The sequence below is a fragment of the Clarias gariepinus genome, chromosome 26 (genome assembly GCF_024256425.1).
Source record: "Clarias gariepinus isolate MV-2021 ecotype Netherlands chromosome 26, CGAR_prim_01v2, whole genome shotgun sequence".
Classification (NCBI taxonomy): domain Eukaryota; kingdom Metazoa; phylum Chordata; class Actinopteri; order Siluriformes; family Clariidae; genus Clarias; species Clarias gariepinus.
In genome coordinates, this window is record NC_071125.1 from 21,220,504 (window position 1) to 21,235,232 (window position 14,729).

Sequence of the window (14,729 nt, forward strand, 5' to 3'; positions counted from 1 at the left end):
TTTCTGATAAATCTGGATATATTTGGTTTAAACAGATCAGACGGCTTAACAACTTTTATTTTAAAACAGACTAACTTTTATTTTAAAACAGACAGCACTTCCGTAATCACCGGAAATTACATACTTTTGAATTACAAATGCTTTACTGTCACCTAGACTCGCGCACTATATAGTGTTTGTACTGTACTAGCTCCTGCACCCTATAGAGTGCACTTTATATTCAATATTGAGCGATTTGGGCTTCGGCCTAATGTTTTAGACAACGCAGAGAGAAATACACAAAGCTGCAGGTTGTCACCGAGCAGACATGTTCTACTGTACAGCAACTAATACACCGGAATAACTAAGACGCCTTTGTCCTTATCTGTTTAGAAATTAAACTGTTTTTTTTTTTACCTTTTCATCAGTATCATGGCAAAGGGGTTTAATAAGTATTTAAGGTAAGAGACGGTACGCTTCTTGTGTCCACCTGCTAGTGATGATCTTATATCTTTCTACTGTAAGAGATAGTTTGATCTTTTTTTTAACAAAATTTGGAAAACGATTAAGAAATTGATGCACTAAAAATAAGAGTGAATTATAAACATAAGAAAACCTATGCATCATAGGAAATATTTATTTATCATGATTCAACCTTAACAGACTGTCTCTAACGCCTCCATTTAATCTCGCCCTGTCATTTATAATAATTAATAATGATAATAATAATAAAGCCAGATATATAAATAAATGTTTGCTTTTTGGGTGCAGATCTGCGAGGACCTGTATATCCTGTTCAACGCTTTTGCTGCTTTGTGTAAAATATCGCGATATTTCAGAACTTTTTATGAGACACGCAAAGTATCGCGATATTTTGTTTTGACACTGGGTTGCTAAGAAACTTCTACACAGAAGTAGAAAGGTTTTTTTTTTTTTTTTTTTTACATTCTGTGAAAATTTAATCCAGTAATATTTTTCTAACATTATTTAAAAATAAATTGGATAAATTTTGATCAAAAGGTGTTGATTAATTTCCTTCAGCAAAGACTAACTAAGGAATAAGTTTTCAAGTGTCAGTCACTTTTTTAAAAATTTTCACCGTGGAAAAGTTTTCAAGACAGAGGACAAGCTGTTTTGTCTTATTAACTTCAGTAGAGTTAAATAAAGAAATTAGTAAAGGAGCAACTGTCTATATCTGCTATACATGCTATCCATCCATGCACATTCCACACACACACACACACACACACACACACACACACACACACACACACAGTCTCCGAGGTGAGAAATCGAACCTGGACGTTGGAGGTCCAAAGTGACAGTGCTAATCACTAAGTCACCGTGCCACCTTATAAGTTACATATAATAAAATACATTTAATAAATTGGCAAATAAATAATTCAGATTGATCAAAAGGTGTTGGTTAATTTCCTACAGCAGCAGCTCAGACAGTAGTTCTGACTATAAATCAAATCACAGGTTTATCTCAAGTGTTTATGTTTAAAGAAGAACGTTGATACCCATACTGTGAATAAATAAGAACAAATATAATGCTAATGTGCTGCTATATTAGAATAATTCGCTTCAGGGTATTAATAGTACCTCTTATTTTCCTAAGTTCTTGAACTACTTTGTTTAGAAAACTATCGTTTGCAGTGATAAGTGATATAGTGTTTTTCTTGTTATCTCTCTCTTTATCAGGACGAGTCTCGCTGCAGATGTGTGTGAACGAGCATGTCACTGATCGTGTTCGTGTTGGTGGCGCGGCTCAGGGATGGACTCCCCCTGTCCGCCTCCACCGACTTTCAGCACAGCAGAGAGCTGCAGGAGAGGAAGCAGCAGATTCGCACCGTTTCCAAATCCCTGAGCTCTCTTCCTGAGCGAGGCATCATCATGGGGAATGAGCTGCATATTTAGTGAGTATAAAATACACTTTAGTTTCATGTAAAAACAAATACAATTAGTGTTCAAGTCGAACTGTTTTTTTTTCTTTTTTGATTGTGCAGAATAACAGAACACAGTTATGAAAGTTAAAAAACTCTCTTTATTTCTTAATTTAATCCCCTGCTACACTAATGCACTTATCCCAGGGTTTCACAAGTAAACTGGAGCTATGATCAGACTGCCTGCTTCATGTCTAAAACGCTGGGCTCCCAGAAACTCCTTTAATGGCCCAAACATGTGGAAATGGCTTAGACCGAGGTCAGGACTGTACGGGGGATGGGGCAATAACTCCTGGCCGAGTTCCTGTAACGTGCAAATGGTGTTGGTGAATGATTGGTGTACACTTCCCACAGACAAATGTGTCTCTTCTATAATTTGGTGACAGGTTATCCATCAATTTTTAAGAAACACGGATTCCACTCGCTAAATGTTCACGGGGGGCTCCGAGCCACCTTGGTTGGGATCGTCATTGGCAAACATACAGGCTTTTTTAAAATGTCTGCACCGTTCAAATATTTTACTGTGGCTAAGAGTCTCATCACAGTATCGTGCTTAAAGTCTTTTGTAAATGTCAATCTGTTTTTACAGCTTCATTCATCAAAAATTTTATCATTAGTCTTGGTTTGACTTGAACGCCCTTCGTAAAAAACAAAAAAAAAACAAAGCATTGTGTTTAATCAAAGACCTATCCATTTCTGTTGAAACCGTGTCTGTGTGTGTTGTAGCTTCTTCACGTGTGAGGACGTGGCCTACCTGAGTGTGTGTATGTGCAGTGTGTCCGCTGCTGTTGCCTTTAGCTTCCTAGAAGATGTTCGCTGGCAGTTCATGGCCAGCATCGACAGCTCGTCCGTGGCCCAGGCGTGCCGGCCGTACCCGTTCCTGGAGTTCGGTTAGTGTGCAGAAAGGTCTGAGCGATGCGCATCCTAAACCCACTCTAGCTCAAGTTTGTGTAAACCTGAACAACTTTTTTTTTATTTATTGTTTCTCAGATGGCGTGATCCAGAAGCTGCAGCAGCACTATAACCAGACGGGAGCTCCTGCTCTTGGAGTCACTCTGAGCACAGTGCAGGAGGAGCTGAACATCAGTCCTCCTCAAGTCCTCACCATGAACGAGATACAGCTCAGTAACGGAGTCGCGAACGGCCACGCCGACCAGACGGCCTCATCAGGTTTGTCCCTATGCTCTAATTTACACCAACGACATTGAGTAATGATATTCTAGCAAAATAATGATCAATGTATTTTTAAAAATGGGTAAAATTATTTAGTAACGTATCGCAAATTATTTTGTGTGGCAAATCACACTGACTCCACTGAATATTTATTTAAACTATATTTTTTATTAATGTACGCTTGTACAGTATGTATTTGAGGAGGTGAAACGTCACAGTTCCTCTATGATCCTAAAGGTGGTGCTGTCTTAACATTACACACGTTATCAGGCAGTACAGGAGCGAATTATTCTCGAACCTGAAGCTGACGTTAAATACTTGTGGTAACACAACAAATATTTTGTGATACAGAATCGCAATACAAATTGAATCAGCACTGGGATATCGTGATAATATCGTATCGGGTGATCCTTATAGATTCCAATTACTATTTTTTTTTTTTATTAATTAAAGAAAACTTTTGTGTGTGTGTAGTTATAGGGAAATCTGTGAAAAGTTTGCAGACCAGCATATATAATCTAATAAAAAAAATGCAACCTTTCATAGAACAAAGAAATATAAACCACAAAAAAAGTCTAAACTCTTTTAGTTAAATTTTTTAGCAGGTAATGTCTCAGTTGCTGTTATTGCAAACGGATCGTCAGCAGTTGTGCAGCGTGATGTGGTTTAAAGGATGGAATGAACTGTACATCACGTTTGAAGTGTAATAACTAAACCGCAGGTCAGACTCAGAGGCTGGAGCCGGTGTCCGCTCCTGGAATCCTCTCGCTCATCCTCAACATCATGTGCGCTGCTCTCAACCTGATCCGGGGCGTCCACCTCATCGAGTACACCTTCCAGGTAAAGCCTTTCTGATTCCGATTTATTCAGCTTCATGTCAGTAATTTAGGAAACTTTTTAGAGCAACTATGAGTAAAAAAAGTACAAAAACCTTAATCTTAGTGAGCGGGTGTGTTTGACTCCATTGCTAGGGATGATGCAGCAATTTAAGGACTGTGTTGGTTAATAAAAATAACCTAATGATAATAGAACAGGCAGTAAAATCCTAATGTTTACATATGAAGAAATTGTAGTTTCTGTTATAGGCTAAACATCTTAAAGGTAACCCACACATATGGTTTTTACACTCACTCCCGACATTCGTTTACACTAGTGGCACAACTACGTTTCGTGGTCATTAGTTAAATCACTTTAAATAAATCACTTTTAAGCACAAGACACTTTAAATATGTGGATTGCACAACCCTGGACGTTACCATTTTTCTACCATTTTATAACTAAATTCCACACAAAAATGACAAATCCATACCTACTTTGTACAGCTGTTTTCTTTTTGTTTTATATTTCTTCATATATTTTCTATATTGTGTATTTTTGTTGTACAGTTAACTTTAATTTTATATTTTATTTCTTTCCTAGTTAAATTTACCTTTTATTTTATTTTTCATATTTATTTCTTATTCATAGTCTTTTATTTTAAGCTCACGAGCAGTTGTCTAAGCATTAGCACTGAGTATGTGACAAATAAAATTTGAATTTGATTTAATTTAACAGCCAAATGTTTAATATGCGCCTTCCTTTGAAGCAACCAATTTCCACACAGTAGTTACTTTATTTAATTTCTTACATTTATTTACTGTACTGATCTTATTACTTGTGATCCATTTCCAAATGGCTCACTTTTGATCAATTTACATGATTGTCTATTTAAGTTGCACTTTTGGATGGTATGTAGCCAACAATCCAAGAGAGATGGAAGGAAGTAAAAGAACAATAAAACCATATTGAACAGAAGAGCAGTGTTTACTTTTAGCTTTATGGTTAGTGTTTGGAGAATATTTCTACTTTTTGCCATTTTGTCCTCTGCTATAGAAACTCTTAAGCCTCTTAAAAGTCGTCCTCTCTACTCTTAACTCTTTTTTTACCTTAGGAGCTGTTTTTACGGCTAAGATGTTTCGTGAATCATTTTTATCTTTACTAAGATTTTGTCTTAAATTTAAGGGGAAATTCTAAGAAAATGTCATAATTCTAACGATTTTCTTAGAATCTCGTCACTAGGAGCAACTTTTAGGCTTAAGAAGCTTTGTGAATACGGGCCCTGGTCATTCAGTACATTCAGGGGTCCGATCGGCCCCAAATTTCAGCTGACTTTATTTTATTGCCAGCATGACTATTTAACAAAGCTCTATTTTCTTATCTTGATGCAGCCCAGTCATTACACCCTTCTGAAATTGCGAACCTTTTTAGCCAGGCAGTGTATTTTTTTTTTTAAGTTTTATTATTGTATTTTTTTTGTGTTTAAAATTTTACCTTGAAGTTTAATTCTATTTTTAGTCCAATTTTTTTTATATTAGGGTGTGGACAGTGTTGTAAAACCTTTCACTACATGTAATACCGTGTACTTGTGTGTATGTGAGAAAAAAAAATGAATTTGAAAAATATAAACATAAAAGACTTTATTTAAGATAAGAAGGTCATTTCACATATTTTTTTTCCCACAGTGCAAATTTCTGTTGAACATTATTTATTTTCTCATTCCTCCCACAATTTTTTTTATTAAATACATTATAAAACACGTTTTTTCAAATATTAAATAAGGTTTCCTTTTTTTTTGGTTTGTTTTTACAGGACGATTATGATGGATTATGGAACGTCGTGGCATTTCTCGTGGCGTTCGTATGCTGTATTTGCCAGGTAACTCTCTTCTGTGTAACAAAAGCTAACCTCAGAGCCCGTATACACAAGGCTTTTTAGAATTCTCTCAGAGAGCTCCTATCTTAGCTTAAAAAGTCCTAACTGGGAGACCTAGACAAAAAGTGATTTAGGAAACTTTTTAGAGCAATTCTAAGTAAGGAAAGTACAAAAACCTTTATCTTAGTGAGGGGGTGTGGTCGACCCCGTTGCTAGGGATAATAAAATTGGTTAATAAAAAAAAAAATCTGTAAAGGTCTTAAATGCGCTCCTTGTGAAAATAGAATATATGCTAATAGAATAGACAGTGATACATCATGTTTGTATATAAAGAAATTGTATAATCATGAATGCAGGCTTCTTTAGGCTAAATAAAATGAAGTTAATTTCTACTTTTAAATCAACCAATTTCCATGCAGTAGTTACTATATTTAAGTTCTTACTTTTATTTACCAAACTGATTTTATTACTTGTGATCCATTTCAGATTAATCGGAGCAAAATGGCTCAGCTTTTACCAATTTACATGATTTATACTGTTTTGTCAAAACAGTATAAACAAGAAAACGAGTTTGGATAGAAGAGCAGTGTTTACTTTTACGTTTAGTGTTTGGAGAATATTTCTACTTTATGCCATTTTGTCCTCTGCTATAGAAACTCTTAAAGGTCCTACACATTATATTTTTCATTAAATTTTAATATGATCTTTAGGGTCCTAATGAAAAGTTTGTATTATACGTTAATTAAAAATTCAAAAGGATTGTGTAAAAAAAACACTACTTTTACCTGGTAAAAACTAGCTCTGTTCTCAGCAACCTGTTTCAGTACATGCTAATTTAAATGCTCATGACCTCTGCTGAGCCCGCCCCCAACCCGTTCTGTGGGGCATGACACGTGGGGTATAGCGACGGAAGTGTAGTCCAGTGCGGGCAATGCTTTGGACTGCATTACCCACAAAGCATTGCCACAACGCAGTGCTTTGTGGGTAATGCAGTCCAAACTGGAAAACTATGGATTATAGAGCCCGAGCCTGTTTTCTTCAGTCGTTTTTGGTTTGATTTAAGTACGGAACCTACGCGGAAGTTTGTAATATCGCCTGACAACGCAGAAATTAAAAGAATGGACATGCATCGACCCGTTTGTCTTTCTCATCACTGCATGTGCATGAATTAACGGGCTGTTGCGCTGCCGCGAGCAACAACAACAAAAGCGGAGAAACTTACTGAGAGAGATACGGACGCGATGTGTTTACTGATGTGTTTACATGACTTCTTAATCTTCGACAGACATCGTTATAAACCATCTAACGTAACAAAGGTAAGCATAATATAGTTTTCCGACTACGTACACAGTTTGCAACTAGACAATCACCTTAATGCAGTGGTTCTCAAAGTGTGGGGCGCGCCCCACTAGTGGGGAATACAGGCATGACAGGTGGGGCGCAATAAACGGGAGGGAATTAGTGGAAAATAATAGGAACGTATCTATTCTAATTCATGCTTACTTTATTGATTTATTTAATCTTTATTTTCTTTATCAGACACTCGAAACTAAATAATGACACACAAAGAATTGGATCATTAATACAAGTAAATTAAAATAAATCCGAGAAAAAGTGGAACCATAGTGCAACAATAACGGTTTAACGTCGGCATGTTAATTCCAGAGGAACAATATATAAGGAAACATTCGGTATTATATATGTAATTTCATTTATTCCAATGTGTATGCTCATGTTTCTGTATTTTATCAGGCAGTACTAGTCTGGCATTTCTAGTTTCCAGTGTGGTAACGAAGTTGTTTTTTGATCCTTCAGGCGCTGAACAGAAGGGAAGATCAATATCGTTCTACGCTTTTTGTTGCTGTGCGGCATTTTGCGATGATCCCTAAATCATTCGGTGCGCCGTAGAGAATAATAGTGTTTATGCTTTTAAACATGTATAATTTAAGGCGGATGTAGCTTAAAGACAATGTAGAGAGGAAATACAGTATATGTGAGTATCTTATTTGCGGGTTTATTTACGCAGCTATTGAATTCGAAGATGCGAATTTAAGACTAATTTTACCGCGGACACAAACAGGTGTTATGCGCTAAAATGCCCCCTGCCACGGATTGCCCCCCTACATAATCTCTATCAAATATTATATTAGGACATGCATTCAAAGGTTTATTATTATCAAATATATTATTACTATTATAATTAACCCTAGGCACGTGACAGCCGTCGAGACGATTAATACAAATCCCCCAAAATGATTATTTTATTTTATTTTATTTATTTTGCAGGAGTTTGTCAATGTAGAAAAAACAAATTATTTATCACAAATTACACTAAATAAATATTGTTTGTGTTGAAAACTTACAGGAAACGACTTTTATTATAAAATAAGCAATTTAAAAATATAAATTTGGTATATGAAAAAAATATATAATTGATATATTTTGCCCCCTATAAAACCTTTTTTTAAATATTGCTTACTTTATAATTAAATTAATTTGTTACAATTTGTAATTTGTAAACCATAAACCTATGAATTTAGGTGGGCAATCTGTGGCGGGGGGGCATTTTAGACCATAACACAGTAGCGTACTGTATATAGTGAGCATAATAACATCAATGGATACATTTGTTACATGGACCACAAAAAAGCAGGTGATTCGGCACTATCAGCCTAATCAACTAAAAATCCAGCCGAAAGGAAAACATGATGAAGCCTATGTTGCGCTTGGATTCATGGTGGGGATGGTGAGGGCAGAGGAGAGACCCATGTGTGTTTTGTGTCTTAAACCGCTGGCAGCAGACAGCATGAGACAAAGTAGGAAGACACTTAGAGACAACACACCCCAGTCACGTTAATAAGCCACTTAACTTTTTTGAAAGAAAGCTCTAGATAAGTGATGAAGTAAGCCTGTTATAACAATTGCACGTGTATTTTATCTGTTTTGATTGTGTTGGTGTTATTTGATCTTACTGGTTTAGAAATTGATATTTCAATAAATAGTAAACTTGGCCGTTTTCGTTATCATTTTGTTGACAAGTGGGGCTTGAAAATTCGCCCACCCCTTAAGTGGGGAATGACAGAAAATGTTTGAGAACCACTGCCTTAATGCATTGTTTATTATAAACGTGCGATTAGGGATTATATAGAGACGGATGTACACAGAGAAGAAGCCATAACCATGTTCTATGAGAGTATAAGTTAACTTACACTCCGCATTCATCGTGATTATTAGAAACGGCGATCTGCAAAGAGTCATAGTAAAATAAATCACACTCATCGAGCCTGGTGAAGATGAAGCAGGAACACGAAGCGTTAGTACAGATCCATTTTTAGGAGCAGCTTCCTAGTAAAACCTGCTTCATATTGACCCGCGTTTATAAAGCAGTCTGGTGAAAAATGATTATCGCAAACATGAACGCATTTAGGTAAATCAGCGGGGACGTTAGCTTTAAAAACTAAATTCAGCCACTGCGTCCTCAGTGGCTCAGATACCTAACCCTAGGTAGGTACCCTAGGTCACTAACCCTAGGTAGTGGATGACGACTGCTGTGTTCGCTATTACACCCAACAACTGTACACAACACTCGCTTAGGCGTCATTTTGCTCCAGCGGCGAAAAAAAAATGGCCGACAGCGTCTTCTCACTCGGGGCGGGTCTTTGCTAAAACACCAGTGTCAATCAACTTGTGTAGGAACGCCCTCTTGTGGTGTGGCGTCACAAGGCAAGGCTTTTGCGATTGGCCTGATTTCAGAAGGGGGATGTTACTGTAATAAACGAAAAGAAAACCACTGGGCGGCTCTTTATCATCGTAGAGTGGTTGTGTACGCACTCTCCTAACACACAGTTCAGTCCAAACAGCTTAAAATAGTGCATGTAGTGCTGTATGACCCCTTTAAGCCTCTTAAACGTCCTCCTCTCTACCTTAGGAGCTGATTTTAGAGATAAGTTGTTTCATGAATCATTTTTATCTTTACTAAGATTTAGTCCTTAATATAAGGGTAAATTATAAGAAAATGTCAAAATTCTAAGACTTTTCATAGAAATTCTACGTCAATAGAAGCAACTTTTAGGCTTCAGAAGCTTTGTGAATACAAGCCCTGGTCATCAGAGAACCGTTCAGCACTCTCACGCTCACTTCCTCTCTCTCTCTCTCTGTCTCACTTTCTCTGTCTCTCTCCTAAATAGTGCCAGCTTTATTTATTCCACTCATCCCATAAGAAGATCAAGTCTTTAACACTCCTTACCGTGATCGTCCTCTGCAACGGCTTCCTGTTTGGTCTGAGGAACGTGTGGCAGCTGGCCTTCCACATATCCGTGGCCTTCCTCTCCACCCTCCTCATCCTCAACCGTAAATTACTGGACAGGAGCTCGGATTGCGGAGTGTGAGCTTACACACAGACGTGCACCTGACACCGAGACGTCTGCTTGTGCTTCTGTAAACACACGAGGTAGGACACATACAGGTAGCAGGGTGTAACACATGTCTGTCTCGAGATACAGACAGCAAGATTTTTAACAGAAGACAAAATTTTCAGGAGAGTCCTGGACAAAGAGTGGGACAGTTTAAAAATTTTTTTTTAATGTCTATTTGAGTATTTTACAGCGTAATGCTGTTTCATCGGTTGTATTGTTTTGTGTTTCTTTACAAATCATAATTTAGAATGTAATAAGGTCAAGAGGTTAATAAAGGGACTTTAGGGACAATCCTAAAGAAATGATAGGGTTTGTGTTAAATAATCAGAGTCAAAAAGACAATTGTCCCCTGATGTATCAGGTATTTATCTACTTTTGCGTCAGGAGATTTAAGTCCTGTTTTTTTTTTATTCATTTATTCCAGTGATGTCTTACATAGGACCTACTTCACTAGCATATTTTTCAGAAAAAACCCCAACATAATTGCACTAAATTATTGTTTACAAACAAATATAAAATGTAATTTTTCTAGATGTAATATTCAGCACTATGCTTATTTCGTCACTGGCAGTATTAACCTGAACATGAACCAGACTCCAAAAGCTCTACTGGTTGTACACTGATATGCACCAGTTGTTTTTCTTCATAACGTTCTTCTTTCTAGTCAAGAAAATAGGGTACAATAGTAGTTCTAGTCTTAAGTTGTTTTTAGTAACGGTGGTGATGTGATGAATACTGACAGAGGGTTAACTAGCGGTGTGTCCACATAAAAGCCCCGATTTCCCAGTTCTGTAATTTTCGCTACTAATCACTACAAATTCACAAATCATAATGAAAGGGGCTCATTTTTTCTACATGCTCAAAAAATGCGGACAAAGCTTTGGCTTTTTATGACTTGTAGGTCTGTCATATTTTTCTGTAGGTCCATACAGACCTTGTATATACATTGTTCTGTAGGCCTGTACATAGACCTTATATGCAAGGTTTATTTGCAGCCTTTCATATGGCTTTGACAAGGTAGGAGGTGCTACAAATAAGAGGTCACAGATTCGATTAATTTTAGCGCTGATGCCTAAACGGATAATCAATATTAGAAACTGATATGCATTTGCAGCAATGATGAAAATCTTGGTTTCAAAATTTACAGCACCAGTCAAACGTTTGGACTCAGCTTCTAATTCCAAGTTCTTTATGGTTAGTGATTTATTTTCCACATTTTAGAAAAAAAATATGTGAGATTTCAAAACTAAATAACACATATGGCATTAGGTAATTATGTAACAACAACAGTCAGTTGTTATTTTAAGACACAAACTGTTCTGGAATATTTTTTGCACGAACAGTATTGTGTCGAGCAAAACCCATCAAGCACCATGATGAAACTGTCTCTCGTAAAGACCAGATGCTGTCCTTCTGCAAAGGAGAAGTTCATTTAGAGTTACCAGCCCCAGAAATCACCAATTAACAAACAGCACCCCAGATTAGAGGCGTTATGAAGCTTTACAGATCAAAATGAGCAGATACATCTCAATATCAACTGTTCAATATACAGTAGAATAAGAATCTAGAAATACCATGGAATTAGAAGGCGTGTCCAAACTTTTGACTTGTGGTCTAAAGCTAAAACGTGAGGGAGCTTCTAGCAGCATTTCTTAAAAAGTAAACTGAATTTGTATTTAGAAATAAATAGTTAAAATTAAAATTAAAATTAAACTAGTAAAATCTAACCAGAACTTATTAGAACTTTTAAATTGCAGAGTTTTCAGGGAAGACATGCTCACACTGAACAAAAATTACAGATATTGTTAAAAAATTAATGATACTGTAAACAAAGACTGATACCGATAATCGTAAACATGCGAAATATCATCCGTTAAACGAGAGTCTCATGACGGAAAGAGTTGAAGCTAAATACTGATCACATCACTGACAGCCTTAATAAGACAAAACGTTCTTTGTTAATTGTCCGACTTTTTTTACACAGTTTATTGTTGTAGCATAGACCAAGCTGACAAACTTGACTAGCTAATAAGACTAGCTAGCTAATTACATACACACACTGTCAAGTCCACCAGGTCAAACACTTTTCAGTCACACTTCATTTTAATCGAAGTCTACATTTCACGCGTATGAAGAACCATTCGACCCAGCTTCGGAAACAGTTTTTATTACCATGTGTTGTGGTAACAGCTAGCAGCTAATGCTACATGCTTTAATATTTCACAAAGCATGCATTTGTGTACAGTTTGTAGAATTGGATAGCAATGTCTCATGATGTAGTTAAAACAGATTGAACACCTTGTTCATGTTCTATGGCAGGCTCAGTAAACCTTAAAACATTCAAGGGCTTCATTTATAATTTTTTTTTTTTTTTAGCATAATGCTACAAATCCTGATTGTGGTCTTATTTCGAGGTTGAGCTCATGAACAGACTAATGCCTGAAGAGTTTTTACAAAGGCACATACGCGCATGCTTGAAGTTTGTAATTCTTGAACTACTGTGTATGTCAGAATAAAACATATTTTTATATTTTTACGTTTGTAATATTTAGAGATGACGTGTATAGCATAGAAAGTTAAGCTGTACTAATATATTTTAAGAAAATGCTTGTTGTAAACTTTTTGATTTTAGTTATTGTCCCCTATTTGTAGACTGTAGAAAATGTCCTGCTAAATTTTTACATGATGTACAAAGTCGGTTATTTATTATTTCTTTTTTTTTTTTTTTAATTAATGTACATTACAAATGAAGGTTTATTTCAAACAGAGCTAGAGATTTACAGTATGTGTCTGTTTTGGGGGAAAGGAAATAAAAATATATATATAAGCAGTAGTATGGCAGAGGTAGTTCAAGGATTTTGCAGGAGGTAACACGTACAGGGTAACTACACATCTAATCCATATAAGACAGGAGAGGAGGGCAGTCTATGACCGTAACCACAACATACTGCTCTGTCTTTATGGGTTGTGTTTCCACTGCTGGTCAAAAGCCACAGCTGGACCTTTAAAAGCAAACCGCTCTGAAGATGGATAACTGGGTAGGGGTGTTTTTTTTAATGAGGATTCTTAGCTGGTTTGAGATAGAGAAACTGTATTGTAGTGTTCTATACTGTACACAACTCTCAGGGATGACTTCCCCTTTCTCTCTCTCTCTCTCTTTCTCTCATTTTAGGGCCACCATTAAAAATTTGAGGTCTGACTTTTTTTTTTATCTTGGAATTCAGACTTTTTTTCCTCAAAATTCTGATTTTAGAATCTAATCTGATCTTAGAATTCAAACTTTACACGGAAGTCAGAGTTTTAAGAAAAAAGCCAGAATTTTATGGAAAAAAAAGTCAGAATTCTCAGATTAAAGACAGAATTCTGAGAAAAAGTCATAAATCGCAGTGTAAAGTCTGAATTCTCAGAGGAACAAAGCCAGAATCCTTTGAGTAAAGTCAGAAATCTGAGTCTCATGGCAGAATTCTAAGAAAAGGTCATTTTTTTTATTGGTTGCTTTAATCCTCTTTTGTATATGTAAGTTCATGTCATGGACATCCAACCTTAAAAACATTTTATTCTTTTTTTTTTGCTTTTTTAATTTTGCTTAAGTGCCCAGCAGCGGCTTTTTGGGAATCTCATTTAGGAATTAATTCTGATTTCTACTTATAACCCAATGAACAGCTATGGATCCAGTGAATTGTCCTGGTAAACCACTAGGTTACTGCTAGGAAATCTACCAAAAAAACACCACAGGTTTGTCCAGCAATATTGGGAATCGTGTACACAGTGCTCGGTTTTCAAGTTTTTCGTGTGTAGAAGTTTTAGGCATGTGATCTACAGTGCTTTAAAAAAGATCCTAAGCAATATGCCACTTATTTCGGAGGCAAAAATACATCTGTAACACTGACTTTTAATCGGAAAAGTATGACTAGTATGACAATAATGAAATAAATAAGTCATAAAATGAACATCTAAGACAAAATTAATATTTAAAACTGGGTATACATGATACTGTACGGTACTGGATAATCTTTTATTAATAAATAAAAAGTAATAATTCTGCTATGAAACATGAAGGTTTGCGCCACTCCTTTCTCATTATACAGCTTGTACATATGGCCATGAGTATGTGGCGCTGGGCTTTTTTTTTTTTATTATTGAAATGTTGGTCTTAAACTTGTCAATGTATGATACTGACCAAATGAATGAAGGTTTGTTAAAGCTGCCATAACTGTAGTGGAATATTTTGCCATTAGCTACAAACAGTCTTTACATAAGAAAAAATTGTTTAAATGAATAATTTTATCATGATTTCTAAATAAAGTGTATAAAATATATGAGGTGTCACATAGTTTTATTTAGGAGTCTGTTGCAAACATCACACACAATAGTCTTTACTCTGGCCAACTGAATGATTTTTTTAAGATTTTCCTTGTCACTGTTCATTAGGGATTGAGAGCTACATTCGGATTTCTGTACGGCTCCTTTGTGACGAGCTCTTTTTGTTAAAATCTCTACATCAATACAGTTGAACGAAATACAA

General features: G+C 36.1%; 1 protein-coding gene across 1 annotated transcript; it reads left to right on the forward strand.

Moving 5' to 3' along the window:
* Nucleotides 1–290: 290 nt before the first annotated feature.
* sec22c (SEC22 homolog C, vesicle trafficking protein) lies at nucleotides 291–14,515 on the forward strand. The gene is made up of 7 exons (XM_053488270.1): nucleotides 291–440; nucleotides 1,684–1,898; nucleotides 2,652–2,815; nucleotides 2,916–3,095; nucleotides 3,820–3,938; nucleotides 5,727–5,792; nucleotides 9,977–14,515. Exons 2-7 carry the CDS (start codon nucleotides 1,717–1,719, stop codon nucleotides 10,175–10,177), a joined length of 912 nt encoding a protein of 303 aa, XP_053344245.1. The 5' UTR covers nucleotides 291–440; nucleotides 1,684–1,716; the 3' UTR covers nucleotides 10,178–14,515.
* The last annotated feature ends 214 nt before the right edge of the window (nucleotides 14,516–14,729 follow it).